Here is a 19,729-nt window from a genome sequence, read left to right on the forward strand (position 1 = left end):
CAGGTAGGGGTTCAATGCCTTGCTCAGGGACACCTCGGCAGATTGATGATGTCTGGAATCGAACCTGGCACCTTCAGTTTCCCAGACGAGGCTCCAAGCATTCAGCCAAGGCTGCCCCAGTAATGATGGATCTCCTCACAAAACCTCTCCTCAAACAGAGCAACCATTAGAACGGGTACACGTTATTGTGTGTCATTATTGTATGCTTTAACTATTGAAAAATAGCAGATATACAAGCTCACAGCACGGCACCGAGTGCCGCGCTGCGAGCTTGTAGATCTGCTATTTTTGAAAAATCGTGAAAATTAGAATTTTGACACGATTCTATAAGTGTCTTTTGAATCTTTCTGAGATTTTTTGAAAAACCTGTGTTTCTATGTCAGCAATCTGGCTCGCCATCGTCCAAGAAAAAGGTCCTTTTCACTTAACTGGAGCTCAGTTTGTCTGTTCTTGAGAGACTACTATGTCAGTTGTTCTCAAACTTGGTGCCGCGCTGTGAGCTTGTATATCTGCTATTTTTCACTGATTAAAGCATTCAATAATTCTAGGCCTAAATAAAATGGGTTAAATAGATATACCTGGTCAGTACTGCAGTTATGAAACACAGGACAAAATGTAGAAAAAAAGACTAGGAGTAAAATATAAAAATCACATCCAGTGTGAAGTGAGCGGAGCCTTTTGTGAGTCATCATCATTAAGCAGCCTGTGAAGCTTGGCCAATGCCAAGCTCTGCGGGACGGACATGCGGCGGGACGGACATACATAGACACAAAGTCAGATGCAGGAGCGGTTAGCAAGCACCGCTCAATAGTAATAATATAGAGTAAGCCGGTATTAATAATAACGCACAGGGATATAGGAATAAAGTACCAGAACCCAGTAGATTTAGGTCTACCAAAGAACTCTTGCTTTGCCATTTGATCTTGGGCCGTCTGGCTCTCTGGGATTAGCTTGGGGTATGAGCTACGTTTCTGTTCTAGCGTACTTCTATGCCAGGGTTCCCCAATTAGTTTTCCCCAAGGGCCGAATTATGTCTAGGGTACCAAGCCGAGGGCCACAACATTGCAGGGGGCGACGGTGGCGTTCCCGCTACTCCAGCGACAGTTTTCGTCGTTGTCGGGTGAAAATCTTGTATGTCCAAAACCGATCTACAAACCGATCTACAAAATCTACAAAACCGATCTACAAGCACACAACGCCTCGCGGTGCGAGGCGTTGTGTGCTTGTAGATCTGCTGTTTTCACTACTTTTGTGCGACGGCCTTGTATGATTTGCGAAAGAACGTACAAATTTGGAGATATGAGATTTCCACCCAACAATGACGATATACTAGTGTTGTTGCTGCTCTTACACCACCAATATTACTGGGGTTGGTGTGGGCCAGACAGTAGCCCCCCACAGGCTGCAAATGGCCCACAGGCCGCCTATTGGGGAACCCTGAAGTTTGAGCACTCATACAATCCTGAGAGACACGTGGATGCCTCTGCGTACGGATGTCTGCGAGGACACAGGCAACGTACGTCACGTGGCGCTAGCTAGCGCGTGCCCTCGCGGCTACGCGGATGTGGCAAATACCGTAAGATTAGGCAAGTCAAAACATATGATTTGACACATCAAAGCGCAAGGCCGATCCCAAACCAAAAAAGCCATAAGACTAAGCAATTTAAACCATAAGACTACACAAATCAAGAATAAGACTAAATAAATCAAAACGTAAGATTATCCACAACAAACGATATAAGACATAAGAAAGGGAGAGCCAGAGAAAGAGAGAGACTGAGGGACAAGGGTGAGACAGAAAGAGAAACTAAGGGGGAAAGAAGAGTTCTTTTTAACTTAAAATATATTGTTGCTATTATCGTAGAACATTACTGTCATATGACAAAGGTTAAATCAGGTTTCACCACACCCAGGGAAACCAATAAGTACACACTAGGGATGGTCCGATCAGGTTTTTTGGAACCGATCACCGAGCACCGATCACAAAAGTTTGATCACCCGATACCGATCAATCACCGATCCGATCAAGTTATTATTTATATATTATTTATATTTTCTAAATGTTAATGTTTTAACTTTAATAAATTAATTCACTCATGAATTCATTTATATATTTGCCTTATAGTTATTTACCAGCATTACTATGTATTTATTATCATAGCAGTAACTAATTATTCCTTCAGCACTGTGGAAATCAATACCCCAAAATGGCCTCAAGTGGGCATACTGAACAGCTGGTTGATCGGATGCACCGATCGGATCGGATCGGTGAATTTACCTTTTGATCTAAACCACCGATTATCGCCGATCACGCTTTGATCGGCCCGATCCGATCCATTGCCGATTGATCGGTAACATCTCTAGTACACACTACTATAGAACAATGGTTCTCAACCTTTTCAGGCCACGAACACCCAAATAATCATGTTTTAACTGGGGACCCCCACCCTGACGAGCACTTGTAGTTGTAAGAGTTAAGGCATTGTGTTTTGTCTAACACGGTTCTATTGTGAAAATAGCAGATCTACATGCTACAACTGTTGTGGCATGGTTGTGACTGTGAGCGTGTAGATCGGCTATTTCACAATTTCTGCCTCTAGTATTTGACAATTTGGCCAATGTTTAATTTGTCATTTTAGAGGTATTCAAAAGTCCTTAAATCTTCACTTTAGAAATGTGCAGATACCCTCTAGTCTAAACACTTAAACATTATGGTGGTTTGTTTTCTGATGAGTGAGAAAACAACATTGCACATTAAGCTAATCATCTGTGGGGACCCCCCAAAATAATTTGGGGACCCCCCTGGGGGGTTCCGACCCACAGGTTGAGAACCACTGCTATAGAACAATGCTATGAGGTTTGAGGCGGCGCTTAATGCTTGACAGACAGACAGACAGACAGACAGACAGACAGACAGACAGACAGACAGACAGACGGTGAGGTCACACACAGAATCAAAGCATCATTTATCAAGATGAGACGACAAACGCGACAGAGGAAAACAGCGGCTCTTCATTAGAATGCAAACTGACACTGGGTCAGTCTGGGGAAAGGAAGAGACATGAAAGAGAGAGAGCGTTTGTGTGTGTGTGTGTGTGTGTGTGTGTGTGTGTGTGTGTGTGTGTGTGTGTGTGTGAGTGAGTGCAGGGGTGTCACAAGGGGGGGGGCGGGGAAGTGGGACTGAGTTACTAGGGCCCAAGGTGGAGGGGCCCTAGTTACTTTAGCTATTGAAAAATAGCAGATATACAAGCTCACAGCGCGGCACCGAGTGCCGCGCTGCAAGCTTGTAGATCTGCTATTTTTGAAAAAGTCGTGAAAATGTGTGTAAATCTTTGAATATGTATTTTTTTAAGCAAACATTTGTAACTCAAATTTTGCTTCTGGGAGGGGTCCCTGGAACTAAATATTTTGAGATGGGGGTCCGTGGCCAAATACATGTCATTTTGGGGGTCCTTGACATGAAAAGGTTTGAGCATCGCTGACATGGAAACATACGTTTCTTGCACACATTTTCAAAAAAATTCTAAAATAGCAGATCTACAAGCTCGCAGCGCGGCACTCGGTGCCGCGCTGTGAGCTTGTATATCTGCTATTTTTCAATAGTTAACATTCATGGGGGGCCCGCAGTGAATCCTTGTACCCAGGGCCCAGAATTTGGTGTGACGCCCCTGTGTGTGTGCGTGCGCGCCACACGAGCGCGCTTCCCTCTGCCTCCGCTCCCTCCTAATGAGCGTTACAACTTAACAAACTCCCTCCTCTGTTCAATCCTCTCCTTCTCCCCCAGCGAGGGAGAGGGAGCGGGGGGAAGGAGGAGGAGGAGGAGAACCGTGCTGCGACAACCCGCCTCCTTCATGTGTTCTACAAGGAGGCCCTCGCCCGCCTGCCGCCGCCGCGCCACGCGCCTCCTTTGAAGTGATGTGGGAGAAAACGTCTGAGGAGATTAGGCAGCGGAGAGGAGAGGAGAGGAAAGGGATGAACCCTCCCTGCCTGTGTTTTTTTTATCACTGCGTCGGGTTCTTATTTATTTTAAAAAGGGGGGAGGAGGAGGATTACTGTATATCTGACTGACGCTAATGATGAGGCTCACACAAGGATAAACCCATGAGCGGCGGGGGTGGGGGGTAGCAAGCAGCGGGGTGAAGTAAATTTACTCAAGTACTGTATTTAAGTACAATCTTGAGGTATTTTGTACTATACTTGAGTATTTCCAATTTCCTTTTTGCTATTTTTCCTATTTTTTATCCCATGAATTTTGTAACCCATTTCTTTCACCCGGTGTCAATTATCTAACGTAATCCTGGGCGCTACACTCCCTCTGCCAACCTGGGGGAGAGCAACGGACTGAGATGTACGTAGGAAGGAGGGAGAAGGAGAGAGGGGAGGGTGCATGGATGGGACGATAAGCGATATTATCGTTTATCGTGATATCGTCCTCCGTCATGCACTGGGATCAATTGACCTTTTATTCGCCGAGCTGCATCCGGTACCACTTAAACCCTCTAGAATTGGTAAAAGGTACTTATAATATACGTACTTGATACAGTGTTTTTTTCACTCTCTATCAAATGTCTTTGCCAAAAAATTGCCGATCTACAAGCTCGCGTGCAGCGCGTTGTGAGCTTGTAGATCTGCAATTTTTTGGCAAATGTTCTGCCCCAGGATAATGGATTTAGATTATCGAGATAATATCGTAAATCGCTATTTCTTTTGTCACAATAATCGTGATATGACATTTTCATATCGTCTCATCCCTAGTTGCAGGTGGGGAGAAACTGCAGGATAGAAAGAAAGAGCGGGGAGAGAGATCAACTTAAAGCACGCCTCTCTTAACTGACCAGGATGACACCAAAGACACCCACAACCTCACCTGTCATACATAAAGGTACACACTTTTTTGTTTACATTGATCAGATTCCACACATAGACTACACACACACAGTGTACACACAAGGACACTCATGCATGCATGCAAACACGCTGTCAGTCTCTCCAAGTCTTTGCCAAGAAACAGATGCTGGACTCATCTGGTGAGCTACACACCAACTCCAATACTCACACACACACACACACACACACACACACACACACACACACACACACACACACACACACACACACACACACACACACACACACACACACACACACACACACACACACACACACACACACACACACAAAGAGAGACAGACAGACAGACTTGTGTTGCGTAACTGTTCAACTTTCCCCCATTAGAATGCATGCAAAATACAACAATACAATACATTACTACAACAGAATACATAACATTCCTCCCAGAACATGGATGCTGAGGTTTTAAGTGGATATACTGTAGATGCCAAGTATAACATTTATTTTCCATCTGTCCTATAATGGAAACAGATATTCTGTCGTTTTCTTCGTGACATACTGTATCTTAGGGGGAAGGATTTAGATATTTGACATAAATGAAAGGTACTGGATGGTGCCGTGGATTAAAAAGTTATTTACAGCGGTGCCCTGAGCCAAAACTGTTTGAGAACCACTGCCCACACTGTCCAAATTCTGGGCCTGTCATAATTAACCCATTTAACCAGTGAAAAATTGCAGATCTACAAGCTCACAGCTGCGAGCTTGTAGATCTGCTATTTCTGGAAAAAGTCGTGAAAATGTGTGCAAATCTTTGAATATATGTATTTTCAAAGTGAACGTTTGTAACTCAGATTTTGCTTCTGGGTGGTCCCTGGAACTATAATATTTTGAGATATGAATATTTCACATGAAAAAGGTTTGAGAACCACTGACATAGTAGTCTCTCAAGAACAGACTAACTGAGCTCCATTTAAGTGAAAAGGACCTTTTCTTTGACGATGGCCGGCCAGATTGCTGACATAGAAATATAGGCTTATACACTTATAGAATCAGGTCAAAATTCAAATTTTCACGATTTTTCAAAAATAGCAGATCTACAAGATCGCAGCGCGGCACTCGGTGCCGCGCTGTGAGCTTGTATATCTGCTATTTTTCAATAGTTAAAGTTGTACTATGTAACTTTTTTTATAAAACAAATCTTAAAATTCTCCTAACTATTAAATCACAAAAGTTTTAGAAGATCCGCGCCGTGAATTTCAGCCTGTAAAGCCTTCTCTGTATGTAAACTGAGATCCTTGCCGTGGACCGGATCTCGCGCCAAAATTGCGTCATCACACTACCGGCCAATCACAGCGAGGGTTATACAACTGCCGGCCAATCACAGCGCATCTTGAAGTGGGGTCGCTATGGCAGCCATATTTGTTGTCGCCCGTTTGTACCATCCCTTCTCTAGGTAATTTCGCCTACCAGGCAGGGTGAAGGAGTCCGTATCTCTGGAATTACTGAACGCACAGGAACAAGGGACCCCTTAAAAGATAGATCTCAGCGAGGTGGAGGCAGACGCGGGGGTCTGAAGGTACGAAAAACGTCCGAAAGACGCGGACGCGACCGCGGTTTGCTATAGGGCTAATGACCACTAGTTGGGCATCTTACACAGTATGGCTTTAAAGCATAAAATAATGATACACAATATGTGTACCCGTTCTAAATGGGTTAAGCAATATTACACAAGAGGCTGTGCTATATCGTCAGATATCATCACGCCTGATGGACAAAATCTTTATCCAATGATAACAAAATAAAAGTTTGGGGTCTGAGAGGCGAACATCAAATGGTCCGTGGCTCAAATGCCGAAAAAATAATGGACCTTGATATGAAAAGGGTTGAAAACCACTGATCTACAAGCTCACAATGCTTGGAAGATGGGCTATTTTAGATATTTGGTTTATTTAGAGGGGGTGTTCACAAAACAGGAGGGCACCTGGCTACAACAGCCCATGAGGACCCCAGTCAAGGGCCTTTTAAGTGGTTAATGATGCAAACTCTGCACCTGCACACGTGCCTTTCATTACACGTAGGCAGCTTTATTGTTTACCCTATTTTCCATTTCAAGTATAGTACTCCAACTAAGAGTGGTGCTTGAAATCTTCTTTTTGTATTATTCAATATTAGGGATGTCCGATATTATCGGCCATTACGGGTCTGTAACTCTAGAGTGTACAAATGGAACCAAATGGACCCTTAGGGGTCTGTAACTCTAGAGTGTACAAATGGAACCAAATGGACCCTTAGGGTTCTGTAACTCTAGAGTGTACACATGGAACCAAATGGACCCTTAGGGTTCTGTAACTCTGAGTGTACAAATGGAACCAAATGGACCCATGCCATTTGTACACTCTTAATATGATTTTATAATCTAAATTGGGGTCCCAGCGATATATAAATGCCATTAAATGGGGGTCAGAAGCCTAATGCATTCCTTGAAATTCAAATGGTTAAGCATCACTGCTAGATATTATATTAGCATATATCGGTATCGGTATCGGAAATTTACGAGTTGGATATTATCAGTTACCTGTGAAAAAGTCAATATCGAACATCCCCATTCAAAATACATGTAAACAAATGTACAAAGACACCGGAAGATTAACATCTCTTTTAACAATGTGTATAAGTATCTATTTTGTAACAAACAAGAGAGAAAGAAGACCTTTGTGGGGAAGAACTATGGCCATTGCACGATCCGATATGGCACCGATATGATTCAACATAGAAATATTGGCCCGACATGGCCAATCCGCAATATCGGAATACCTATTAAACAGGGGTCTTCAACATGGGGGTCCTCAGAGTTACTACAGGGGGTCCTCCAAATCTTTGTGTGATAGAAACTTTTTTTTTCCCTTCTTTTTTATATTAACCACTTGAACCCTAGCGTCCATATTCGGAGAACTTTAGCCAAAAATAGCAGATCTACGAGCTTGTAGATCGGCTATTTTCGGCAAAGAGTAAAGGTGACGTTTATTAAGTATTGACGGTTCAAGAATCCAAAATACGCTGATGATGCATGGTGCTGTCATTGTGCTGTCAAAAGATGAAACTATATGGAATCTATAAACAGGTTGTGGGGGTCCCTGCTTCATCTCTCTCTCAACCAAGGGGTCCTTGGCCTGAAAACGTTGAAGACCCCTGCTGTTAAAAGTTACCGTCGACTTGCGAGAGAGGCGCACATAGGAGACACGGACGAGAGGGAGAAAATGGATGGCCAAGCAAAAAAAAAGAGAGAGAGAAAGAAGGGGAAAAAGAGAAGAGACAGAGAGACAGACGGAGGGGAAAGAGACGTATTTAAATGAGAGATTGTGTTAATGAGTTTGGTCAAAGTGTGGAACAGCCTTTATAAAGCTGCTATCATTCTCATTAATTTGCTGCATTAGTCTGGGCTGTGTTGTGATAGCTGTCATGGAGCTCAAACTTCAATTAAACACACACACACACACACACACACACACACACACACACACACACGCCTATAGGTCTATAGGTAGATGCATAAGGTGCATGAGAATAGCGCACGCGCGCGTGCGCTTGTGTGTGCGTGCGCGCGCATGTAGGTGTTTATGCATGAGAGTCAATATGTATATGCATGCATGTGTATGCATGTCTCTAGCAATGTAGGTATTTCCATAACGTATGTATGCATGTTTGCTCATGTTCAGTGTGTGTGTGTGTGTGTGCATACGTCTCTTCTTGTGTGTGTGTGCATACGTCTCTTCTTGTGTGTGTGTGTGTGCGTGTGTCAGAACGCAGCGTGCAAGGCGAGGGGATGGGAAAATGTGTGAGTGATTGCACTTTTTATTTTTGCAAAACTTTTTGCAATTTACAATTTCAGCATTTATTTTTTCTAACGAGGCGGTTGCTAAGCTGCAGATAAATATGCAAATTGTTCGAAGCCGGCCAGTAGCTGCCTCGCTGAAAAATTAATGGATTTTCTTTTTAATTTGACTTGGGAGGTAACAATATGCCAGAACCTCACCAGGCCAACCGCAAACACACAGAGCGGAAAGGGAGAGTCTGCGTGCGTGCGTGTGTGTGTGCGCGTGCATGCTGTGTATAAGGAAAAAACAGGAGGTAAACATGAAGGGGGTCATCTGAAGTGATTTCCTGTGTGTGCACGCACGCGCGCGCGCGTGCATGCGTGCGTGCGTGCGTGCGTGCGTGTGTGCGTGTGTGTGTGTGTGTGTGTGTGTGTGTTTTTGTTTGCGCGCGCGCCCGCGTGTGAGGCTGGCATGGAGTCATAAGCAGGCAACCTTCTACATGTTATAACTCATGTCATGTTTAGAGATGTGCCGATTGATCGGTGAGTGATCGCGATAGGCCGATAATGCCTCTATCGCTTTGAACGGTTTCGATCTACAAGCTAGATCAGCTATTTTCACAATATTTATCTGAGGGACTGAATGTAACCTCAGCTTCAACTCCTACAAGTTGAATTGGATACTATAGGACCTCAGCTATCAATCTCCTAATGTTTAAACTAAATATACTATGTCAATGTTTTGTAAGAAGAATCATTAAATATATAAATGCTGCTACAGTAACACAATAAATAGAAGACTTTATGGATTTGGCGCTGTGATCGGAAATATCGGTATCGGCAGATACTGATTCTAGTTGATCGGTGATTGGTATCGGCCCCAAAAATCGCAATCGGAGCATCTTTAGTCATGTTAACCTCCTTGATGAGACGTAAAGAGATGTCTGAACCTCCACCTGAACCTGTCTGAAGGACCAATTACACCAGGCAGAATAACGATGACAATAACAGTAAATACAGGTACGTTAAGAAAAACAAAATCTAACTCAAATGAAAGGCAACGTCTACACCTCAACCTTAACGACAACTATAGTTGTGGACGATATCGTTTTCATCACTTTCAGAGCGGTTTTATGAATGACGTAACAGAAGCATTGACAGCCGTTCGAAATCCATCTGACATCAAATTCGAGTTTCAAGTTTATTCGGCATTTGCATTAAAACTTACATTAAAATGCATTGGAATTTGAAGTTAACAAGCCACACACTAAAATAAAATAAACACATACGACATCAGGGATTGACACTAACGGTTGCCCGACTGCCCGGGGCAAGTAAAAAAAGAGGTCGGGCAGGTGAAGTTTGCTACTGAGTTGCCCGACAGGGCAAGTGCATTTTTTGAGTTACAATAATGAGATCTGTGCCTACTAGTGTTCCGTCTCTCTCTCTCTCACTCTCGCTCCCCCCTCCCAAGTCCATCCCTCCACACACACACACACACACACACACACACACACACTGAACGAACGTGCAGCCAGTGGTTCATAGACTGTAAAAGCTGTGGCTGCATGAGTTAGCAGTCGAAAACAGCTAATCTACATTATGCTAAAGCATGGTCAGATTAATGCACACGCTTTACGGTGGGGAGAAAGTGAAAGAAGACAGAACTATTCCCGTAAAAGTGCCAAAATCTATAGCAAAGGCTGCTGAAGGAGAGCTCGAGCGCTAAAGCGCTAAAAATGTAGGCGAATCGTCTATTTTCCGTGCGAAGCGTCCAATATTTCCGTGCTATTAGTATTAACAGTGCCTTTCCGATGTTTCCCTCCCTGTTGGTAGCGAGCCATACACATCCACACTATTGCGCTACATAATGCATCAAGAGCAGCATGTGTGTCACTGTATCCACTGCAGTCTGCATGTTAGCGTTCTGTGATAAGATAAGTACATCTCCGACTCGTCTGCTGTCCTGTGTTGCCAGGTTAATGTTTGTGAGAGAGAAACAAGCAACCAGGTGAATGATTATTTACTTTTTTTCTTTTTTTTTCTTTTTTTGTGTGTGTGTGTGTGTGGGGGGGGGGGGGGGGGGGCAAGTGGCCAAGACCTGAGGGCAAGTAGATCATGACCTGTACTTGCCCGACGGGCAAGTGCCTCTGAGACCTTAGTGTCAACCCCTGGACATGGTACAAGGTACAATCAGCATAACGGCTCAGTGCATCAGTTGTAAAAAGGAATAAAAACGTATGCAATACCTATAACGCGCAGTGCTACTTATTCAGTAATCTAACTGCTTCTGGAAAGAAGCTGATTTCTTGTCAGGACAGCGCTCCCAACGATAGCGTCTGCCTGAAGGTAGCAGAGTGATAAGACAGTTACCAGGATGGCGGGGGTCCCTGACTGTTTTCAGGGTCCCATCACAGCACCTTTTATTATAGATGTCTCTTATAGAGTAGTGAAGTGTGACGTAATTTACACATCCTACCTGGTTCGCGGTTTTCTTCCCCCATTCTGAATTCCGTAGACCTTTTTCATATCGCGTCATATAAGAACTGTGTTCCAATTATAAACAAATTATCTCAGCGGTTTGACTCATATGGATATGAAGAATCAACTGATGGTGAAAAAACGCTAATGTTACCGTCGCCGAATTAGTTAAATTTTCGCTAGAAACAGGCTTTATCACTTATGAGTGACTGACTATTATAAACCATACAGAGCCACCTCGCCGACAATATCGCGAAGGCCGTATTTTTGGACCACAATGCTTATATGAGACGATTTAAGATGACCCAATGTTATTCTCCATAGAGAATTACTTCCGTGGAACCACGGGATGAGCGAGTCACGTCATGACTTGAGTCACTGTTCTATTGAAGGTAGATCAGCACCGATGATCCTCTGGGCTGTTCTCACTTCTCTATCAATAAGGGTGCAGCCTTCTACAGAGCAGCTTCCATACCAAGCCGTAATGATCCCTGTGAGTATAGGCTCTCCATAGTGGATCTATAGAAGTTTATCAGTGTCTTTGTGGACAGTGGACACACCAGGCTTCTTTAGGTCTCTCAGAGAATAAAGACGCTGTTGTGCCTTAACAAGGGTTGTGGCTCTTTCAGAGCGTGATGGGAGGGGTAACATACACAGTTTTTGTGTGCTTTTTTTTTTTTGTTATCAATTATTTTTATTTTCCATAACATAAAATTAGAGACATACATATGAATAGAACAAGAAAAAGTAAAACATTAATCAAAAGAAAAATGCAATTAACAGACAAACACAAACAATAGCAAAACAAGAAAAGGAAAAGAAAACCCACCCACCCCCTTTCCCCGGACCGACACGGAATGTACAATAGTGCATGCCTGTGCTAGGCTGTTACCACTATATAGTGATTTCTTGAATCATAGCTTTAAGCTTATCTGCAATGTCCGACCACATATTAATGTTTTCTTCTTTTGCTCCGTGTAACCTTGCTATCGACTGCTCTAAATATACTATATCTAGAAAGGTTAAGGCCCACTGGCGAAACGTTAACGTATGAGGAGGTTTCCACCGCGTAGCTACCATCTTCTTCGCCGCCGTTAGTCCAGCAAAGAAGATGCGCTTGCGTATATTGTTTAGTTGCAACTGTGAGACGTCATTTAATAAAAATAAAGAAGGAGAAGATATGATATTAATACTAAAAATAGTTGAAAGTTTTGAGGCAACCATATTCCAGAATGACGACACATTTGGGCATTCCCAAACCATGTGAAGGAAGGTACCAATACTATTTGAGGCGCAGAGAGTGCAGTTGGGATTATTCAAAATCCTCATAGCACATAGTCTGCGGGGAGTTAAATAAGTCCGATGAACAAAATTTAAATGAATTTGTTGATGGTCTGGATTTCTAGAAGATAGCCTAATGTTAGACCACACTGTGTCCCAACAAAAGTCAGGGTCCAAATTTGGTACATCATTCCTCCAAACAGTATCAACAGATAGGGGCCCATAACTACAGTCTAATAAAAAACCATAGAGGGTGGAAACCAAACCTCTTGTTCTGTTACCATCACAGATAAACTCATGGAAGGGGTGCAATCTAAGGGGAGCTTGCCATGGGACCCCATAGGTCCTCATGGACAATAGTTTTTGTGTGCTTTTGACTGTCACTCACCCTCGGAAAGTTTCTTTATTTAAGATGACTAGAAGCTGGGCCGCCCTTCGGGCGGCCCAGCGTCTAGTCGGCGACCTGGCCAACTCGGAACAATGTAAATAGGGAATGAATGCCCCGCCCTTTAATGCAAACCCCATTATACCTGTTTTCATAGGACCCGTTTTGACCATTTGTCTGCCTGTGTCCATTTATGCCCATATATGGAGATATCTGTATCTGTCTGTCTGTCGGTGTCCATTTTATGTCCATATATGGAGATCACTGCAGTTATAGTTCTGGGTCCATTTTATGCCCATATATGCCCATATATGGAGATATCTGTCCATCTGCGTCCATTTTATGCCCATATATGGAGATCTCTGTATCTGTCTGTCTGTGTCCCTTTTATGCCCGTATATGGAGATCTTTGTGATTCTGCATCCATTGTATGCCCATATATGCCATATATGGAGATATCTGTTTATCTGCGTCCATTTTATGCCCATATATGAGATTTCTGTCGCTTTTTCAAACAGATGGTCAAAACGGGTCCTATGACAACAGGTATAATGGGGTTTGCATTAAAGGGGGAACCGGCACTGTGTCTGCAACACAGTCGGTGGCACAGACAGATACAGAGATCTCCATAATGGGAATAAAGGGACACAGACAAACAGATGGAGGAGGAGACAAACTTAATGCAAACCCCATTATACCTGTTGTCATAGGACCCGTTTTGACCATCTGTTTGCCTGTGTCCATTTATGCCCATATATGGAGATATCTGTATCTGTCTGTCTGCGTCCACTTTATGCCCATATATGGAGATCTTTGACCATCTGTTTCCCTGTGTCCATTTATGCCCATATATGGAGATATCTGTATTTGTCTGTCTGCATCCATTTTATGCCCATATATGGAGATCTATGCAGACACAGTGCCAGTTCCGGAAAATCCTGATGTCAGACATCAGAATCCGAACCTTTCGTGCTGGTTCCAGAAAATCGTGTATCGGGTCGGGTCGGGTCGAGGCCGAGCACTGCACTACCTGCTGCGGTGGGGAACGCACGTGCCGAATTTGAAATAGGGAATGAATGCCCCACCCTTTAATGCAAACCCCATGAATGCCCCACCCTTTAATGCAAACCCCAATATACCTGTCATAGGACCCGTTTTGACCATCTGTTTGTCTTTGTCCACTTATGCCCATATATGAAGATCTCTGCACACACAGTACCGGTTGCAGAAAACTCTGATGTCAGACTTTATGCCCATATCTGGAGAACGCGCGTGCCGGTGGGAAGAAGGGTTCTCGAGATACGCGGATTACATACATACATACACATTCACAGAGATTTTGTGTTGACTCATGTGGCGTACGTGATGTCAGAGCCTTTTATGAAGTGATGTCACAATGACTCAGCGCTTGCGCCGATTTCCTCCGGAACAGCCTGATGTCAACAATCAGCTCCGCATAAGGAGATTCCGAACGTTTCGCGCCGGTTTCGGAAAACCGCGAGTCGGGTCGGGTCGAGGCCCGGCACTGCACTCCGCGCGGCGGCGGGGAACGCGCGTGCCGAATCTGAAGCCGGTGGGACGGACGGTTCTCGAGATACGCGGATTACAAACAAACAGACAGAGATTTGTCGCATTTATAGATAGATGAGGAGACTTTCTGAAGCTAACGCTAGCTGGTAGGATAACCGTCATTACCTCAGGTAGGGTATTATCTCGCCCCCTTAAAATGTATAATCAGAATCAGATTATCCATATCAGCGCTGTTGGGCAGAAACCTTGTATCTCCAAGTTTCAAATTTGTACGTTTTTTTTCGTAAAGTAAAGCCCTGCTTCGTCATACGAGACTGCCATGCAAAACAAGTGAAAATAGCACACAACACAACGCCTTGTGATGCGATCTTGTGATTCTAGATCTGCTATTTTCACAATTTTAAATAGTTTTTAAAATGACGAATACATAACGGACGGTTTTGGACATACAAGGTTTCCACCCCACAACAACGATATCCTATTGAAGGCTCCACTCTACACCCTCCACCTGTCTGACCCTCAGCCTGAACCTGTCTAACTCTCCACTTGTCTCACACTGTGCGATCGCTGCCGTCTGAAATATTTCAGCACTGATCTGTAAAACACTTTTCTTGGTTTAATTCTTCAACTATTTATTTCTGCAAAGAATTATATATAACTAGAAAAATATTGTTCCTTCGAAACAATTGTGGGCTCGCTTCAAGCCAGAAAACAATGGCTATAAAAGCACAAAATGTCAAGATCGCAGGCAGTGCTCTCTTTGACGTTACTGACGTCAAAGATTGGTCCATTTTGTTCCAAAAATGTGTTGTGCAAAAGTTGACCCGCTGGTGGCGCTATAACAGGCCAATGTGAGAAGGTTGGTATCTGTTCCTTGACCTATTGGGAATGTGCTTGCAAGATTTCACGCACATCCCAGGCTGTGTTCATGATTTGAGGTGTTTTTGGCTTTGGACACTTTATCGCTGCTTGCAGCTATATTTATTATTATTATTTTATAATTTTTTTGTGTGCACTTCATAGGCATGTTAGATAAAGGTCCTTAGATTGCGTGTAGAATGTTTCATGCAAATTGCAAAAAAAATCCTAGAATAAAAACGGGTTTAAGCGTTTTACAAACTGCTCAAAATTATATAGCGCCCCCCTTTGGCCATTTGGGGTAAGATTGGTTTCAGTGATATTTGAACTAACCCTCTACACTATTTTGTCATGAAAATGTGACTTTGCTTGTATGTTTTAGAGGCAGAAGAATAATTTGCATAAAAATGCAATATTGTTTGAATTATTTAAAAAAGCATGTTTCAATGTTAAAGAAATCCGATCTGACAGATCTTTAGATATCGGTCCAAAGTTCACGTAAAAAAAGTTTTGTGCACGTGACGCGAAAATTCCAGAATAAAAGCGGGTTTACGCGTTTTACAAACTGCTCAAAGTGGCGGAAAATCGAAGGGCGGAGCTTACTTAACAACGACACAGATGTCTTCCGCTTGAGTCAAAGCACGCGTGTAACAAGTTGCATGTCTTCAAACGAAACGAGTCATGACTTATGCCCGTTTGAAGTTTGAATTTTCAGACGCTTCGTATAACGCCCCCCTTTGGCCGATTGGAATAAAATTGGTTTCAGTGATACCTTGACTAACCCTCTACATCTTTGCCAAATGCCATGAACGTGTAACTTTGCATGTATGATTTAGAGGCCGAAGAATAATTTGCATAAAACTGCAATATTTATTGAATTATTAAAAAATTATATTTCACTTTAAAAGAAATCCGCCGAGATTAGTTTGACCGTATTGGTCCAAAGTTCATGTGAAAAAAGTTTTGTGCGCGTATCGAAAAAAACCCAGGAGGAGATAGATTTTTACTGTTTTTCATATAATTCCGAATTGTGGGAGATCTAAAGGTCAGAGGTCAAAAGTCAGAGGCTAAAAGTTGTTCGGCATGAGGAGACGCATACGTGTATACAGGTTTCATGCCTGTACCTCAAACACAGCATGAGCTATACCTGTTCAAAGTTCGCACTTTCGAAGGCTTCCTACAGCGCCACCATTTGGCCGATTGCTGTAAAAAGTAATAGCACACTTCGCCACTGTAAGCTGAACACATTGATGTTTTTATTTTCATTTTCTCACTAAGTATGTAGGAGTAGAAAGGAACCGAAGTTTTTTGATACTTGCACTGACTAGTATGACTAGTATAGAAATAATGACAATATCTAAAGTGTGCTCGCCTGTTTACAGGCGAGCCCACAATTAGTTTTTTTTTTCAGTCTGATTACAATTCTGTTGCTCCATCCCCTCGACACTCTCTCTCTGGCTCTCTCTCTTCGATATAATGATTTCAAGTGTTTTAACTGTGAAGATGAGGGTCAGTGTGGATGTGTCTCTTCTTAGAGGGCCTGCGTGCGTGTGTATGTGTGTGTGCGCGTACGTGCGTGTGTGTGTGTGTGTACGCCCTGGACAATTAAACAGGACTTAATAGTGATTGATACCAGCTTGGCTTTCAATTTGTTCCACTACATGTACACACGCACTCTCTCCCTTAACCCTCACGACTTCACTCACACACACACTCTGTGCGCACACACTCACGCACACACACACACACACACACAAACACACACACACACACACACACGCACGCACGCACACACACACACAAACACCCCTTGTGTACACACAGCTATGATTAAATAAAACATCAGACATCAGCAGCAGCATAGAGAAAGACAATGACAAAAGAAAGAGAAAGAATCCATGAACAGAGATGAGAACCAAAGAGGCAGAGAGAGAGAGAGAGAGAGAGAGAGAGAGAGAGAGAGAGAGACAGAGAAGGGGGGTGAACAGAATAGCAGCGGATTACAGCACCATGAAATCAAATCGGATAAAAAGTGACTTTGTGACTAAAGCTTCCCCGCCTTTATCCCTCTCTCTCTCTCTCTCTCCCTCCCTCTCAGCAATGTCCTTATGCAGGTGCACAGTAGAGTCCTCAGTGTTCATTTAGCTTAGTCAGCAAATGGACCTCACGGGTCCATTTGGTTACATCGAGATAAGATAAGACCTCGACTGATTGTGTGATTCATTCGCCACTGAGAACACGGCAGTGAAACCACTTGAACTCCGGTGGACACGACAAGAAGAAGACTTGAACCCCAAGCATCCATATTCTGAAGGGAACATAATAAAGCATGTCTAATAGACCACCAAAGTCCTGACGTCATGCCGCTAGATGCCGCTAGTTCCAGGTTCCAGTTATGCACTCACCCTCGGAAAGTTTCTTTATTAAAGTAGATGAGGAGACTTTATGACGCTAACGCTAGCTGGTAGGATAACCGTCATTTCCTCAAGTACTATCTCAACCCCTTAAAATGTATAATCAGAGTCAGATTATCCATATCCTCACTGTCGGGCAGAAACCTCGTACCTCCAAGTTTCAAATGTGTATGTTTTGGGGGGGTGATAGCCACTTCCTACTGAAATCGTCCTCTATCATGCACTGGGATCAAGTCACCTTTTATTTGCCGAGCTGCATATTATCCTGTACCATTTATTTAAACCCTCTATTGGTAAAACCTACTTATAATATACATACTTTTGACACCGCCTTTTGTCCCACCCTCTACCAAATCTCTATGCCAAAGAATAGCTGATCTACAAGCTCGCAACGCAACGCGTTGTGAAATCGAGATTTCTTTGGTCATAATAATAATCGCGATATGACATTTTCATATCGTCCCATCCCTGCTCATGGGACGATAAGATGCATGGCCCAAACAGATGCACTGAACTTTTGAATTTGAACCCTGAAAGGTAACAGTTTCGGACAAATGAGGTTTATCCACCCTCGACAAGAGACGATATGTTACTGTACAAAAACAGCAAGCCATTAACAACAAAGTAAACTTTATCTTGTTTTTTTTCACCGCCGGTGAAGTTTGCGCTCGCTTTGCAAAAATCAATTTGTCATACTTTACACATCGCCATGGAGACCCCCTCTGGAATCAGAGAGCCGTACAGAAATAAAAACATTGAGTCATTATTCAAACTTACATTAAACACAAACACCTCAGAACCCAACTCCGATTAGTACTTTGCAGGTTAATGCTAGACATGCTTGTTATTTCCAGAGTTATGGAGCCTCATTTGTCAACACGCAACTTAGCTAAGAACCAGGCTTTGAAACAGACACGGGGCGTGTGTGTGTGTGTGTGTGTGTGTGTGTGTGTGTGTGTGTGTGTGTGTGTGTGTGTGTGTGTGTGTGTGTGTGTGTGTGTGTGTGTGTTCGCGCATGAGTGGAGAAGATTTACCTGTTATTATATTCGGCAGAAACCTCTTATCTCAATATTTTAACTTTGTGTTTTTCTGTTAAAATTAACGCTCTACTTGATCACACTAGTGTCACACAAAAGCATCAAAACTAGCAGACCCACAAGCTCAAAATGCAGCGCCAAGCGACATGTTTCGACCCTGTAGATCTGCTACTTTTGCCATTTTTAAATTGGAATTCTGAAAAGTAACTGTTTTGAACATATGGGTTTTCCATACAGACAGAGACGATTATGTATAAACTGATTGCAACGGTTTAGATGCTGAATATTAATGTAGCATAGAGAGCATTTCTTGTGTGTACACACTACAGTAAACTGAACACATCAACAGCGTCGGCAACAAGAAGAAAAAAAAAAACATTGAATATTGTATGAGAACAGTATGACTCTCCGATATGTTTCATGTATTTTTTCATATTTAGAGGCAACAAAGGCATAGAGGATGGTGGTTGCTGTTTGAGAGGGAAAGTGTTGAAATTTTCTTCTTAAAATTGTTAAATACAACGCACAAGTACCTAGTATTGATACAATTGATCACGTGGTGTCTCACGTGGATCAAGGTCACCTGAGACGGCACGCCTCCGTCATCTCCACCAAAAACAAGCGCTCCTTTATCTTAACCCAGACGGTGTTTTGATATATGCATTAGGACCATATCCTCCCAGGTACCATGGGTGGGCTTCATCCCCATCACAATGGCTGGATGGAGGTCATCTTCTTCTTGAGACTTGCCACCATGTTGTCCACTTACCACTGTCTTCACAACTTAAAACCCCAGCACGCTTATTGTAGGGAAGGCTATAGCTGAAAATAGCCCATCGACGTGAGCTTGTCAATCGGCCATTTTCACCGAAAGTGTTAGCCACATTTCCACAAATAATGAAAAACAGAAAATACATACTGTATAGGGTTTAAGCGGTTAAAACCTCTACTCTTATTAAAACAGACCTGAGTAGCTTTGGACCGTATTTTTTTTACCCGTCGACACGTTGTGTTGCGACGCGGATAAGCTGGATATGTTTTTTCCCCCTCTGACACGAGAAGAAGTGGCTCTGCTTGT

The 19,729-nt window shown here is 43.1% G+C and overlaps 2 protein-coding genes across 2 annotated transcripts in view; both read right to left on the reverse strand.

Moving 5' to 3' along the window:
- The window catches only part of npas3 (neuronal PAS domain protein 3), a gene marked incomplete at both ends in the record, with an annotated part of 476,542 nt that overhangs the window by 435,334 nt on the left and 21,479 nt on the right, over positions 1 to 19,729 (reverse strand). The window lies entirely within an intron of this gene.
- Positions 1 to 19,729, reverse strand: part of LOC308305459 (beta-1,3-galactosyltransferase 2-like) — a gene marked incomplete at both ends in the record, with an annotated part of 39,682 nt that overhangs the window by 1,533 nt on the left and 18,420 nt on the right. Inside the window, one exon of the mRNA XM_080750255.1 lies at positions 3,738 to 3,905. Coding sequence (XP_080606381.1) covers positions 3,738 to 3,905 — 168 coding nt within the window. The remainder of the gene's footprint in view (positions 1 to 3,737; positions 3,906 to 19,729) is intronic.

The sequence above is a fragment of the Nannobrachium achirus genome (assembly GCF_963921795.1).
Source record: "Nannobrachium achirus genome assembly, chromosome: 20".
NCBI classification, from domain to species: Eukaryota; Metazoa; Chordata; class Actinopteri; order Myctophiformes; family Myctophidae; genus Nannobrachium; species Nannobrachium achirus.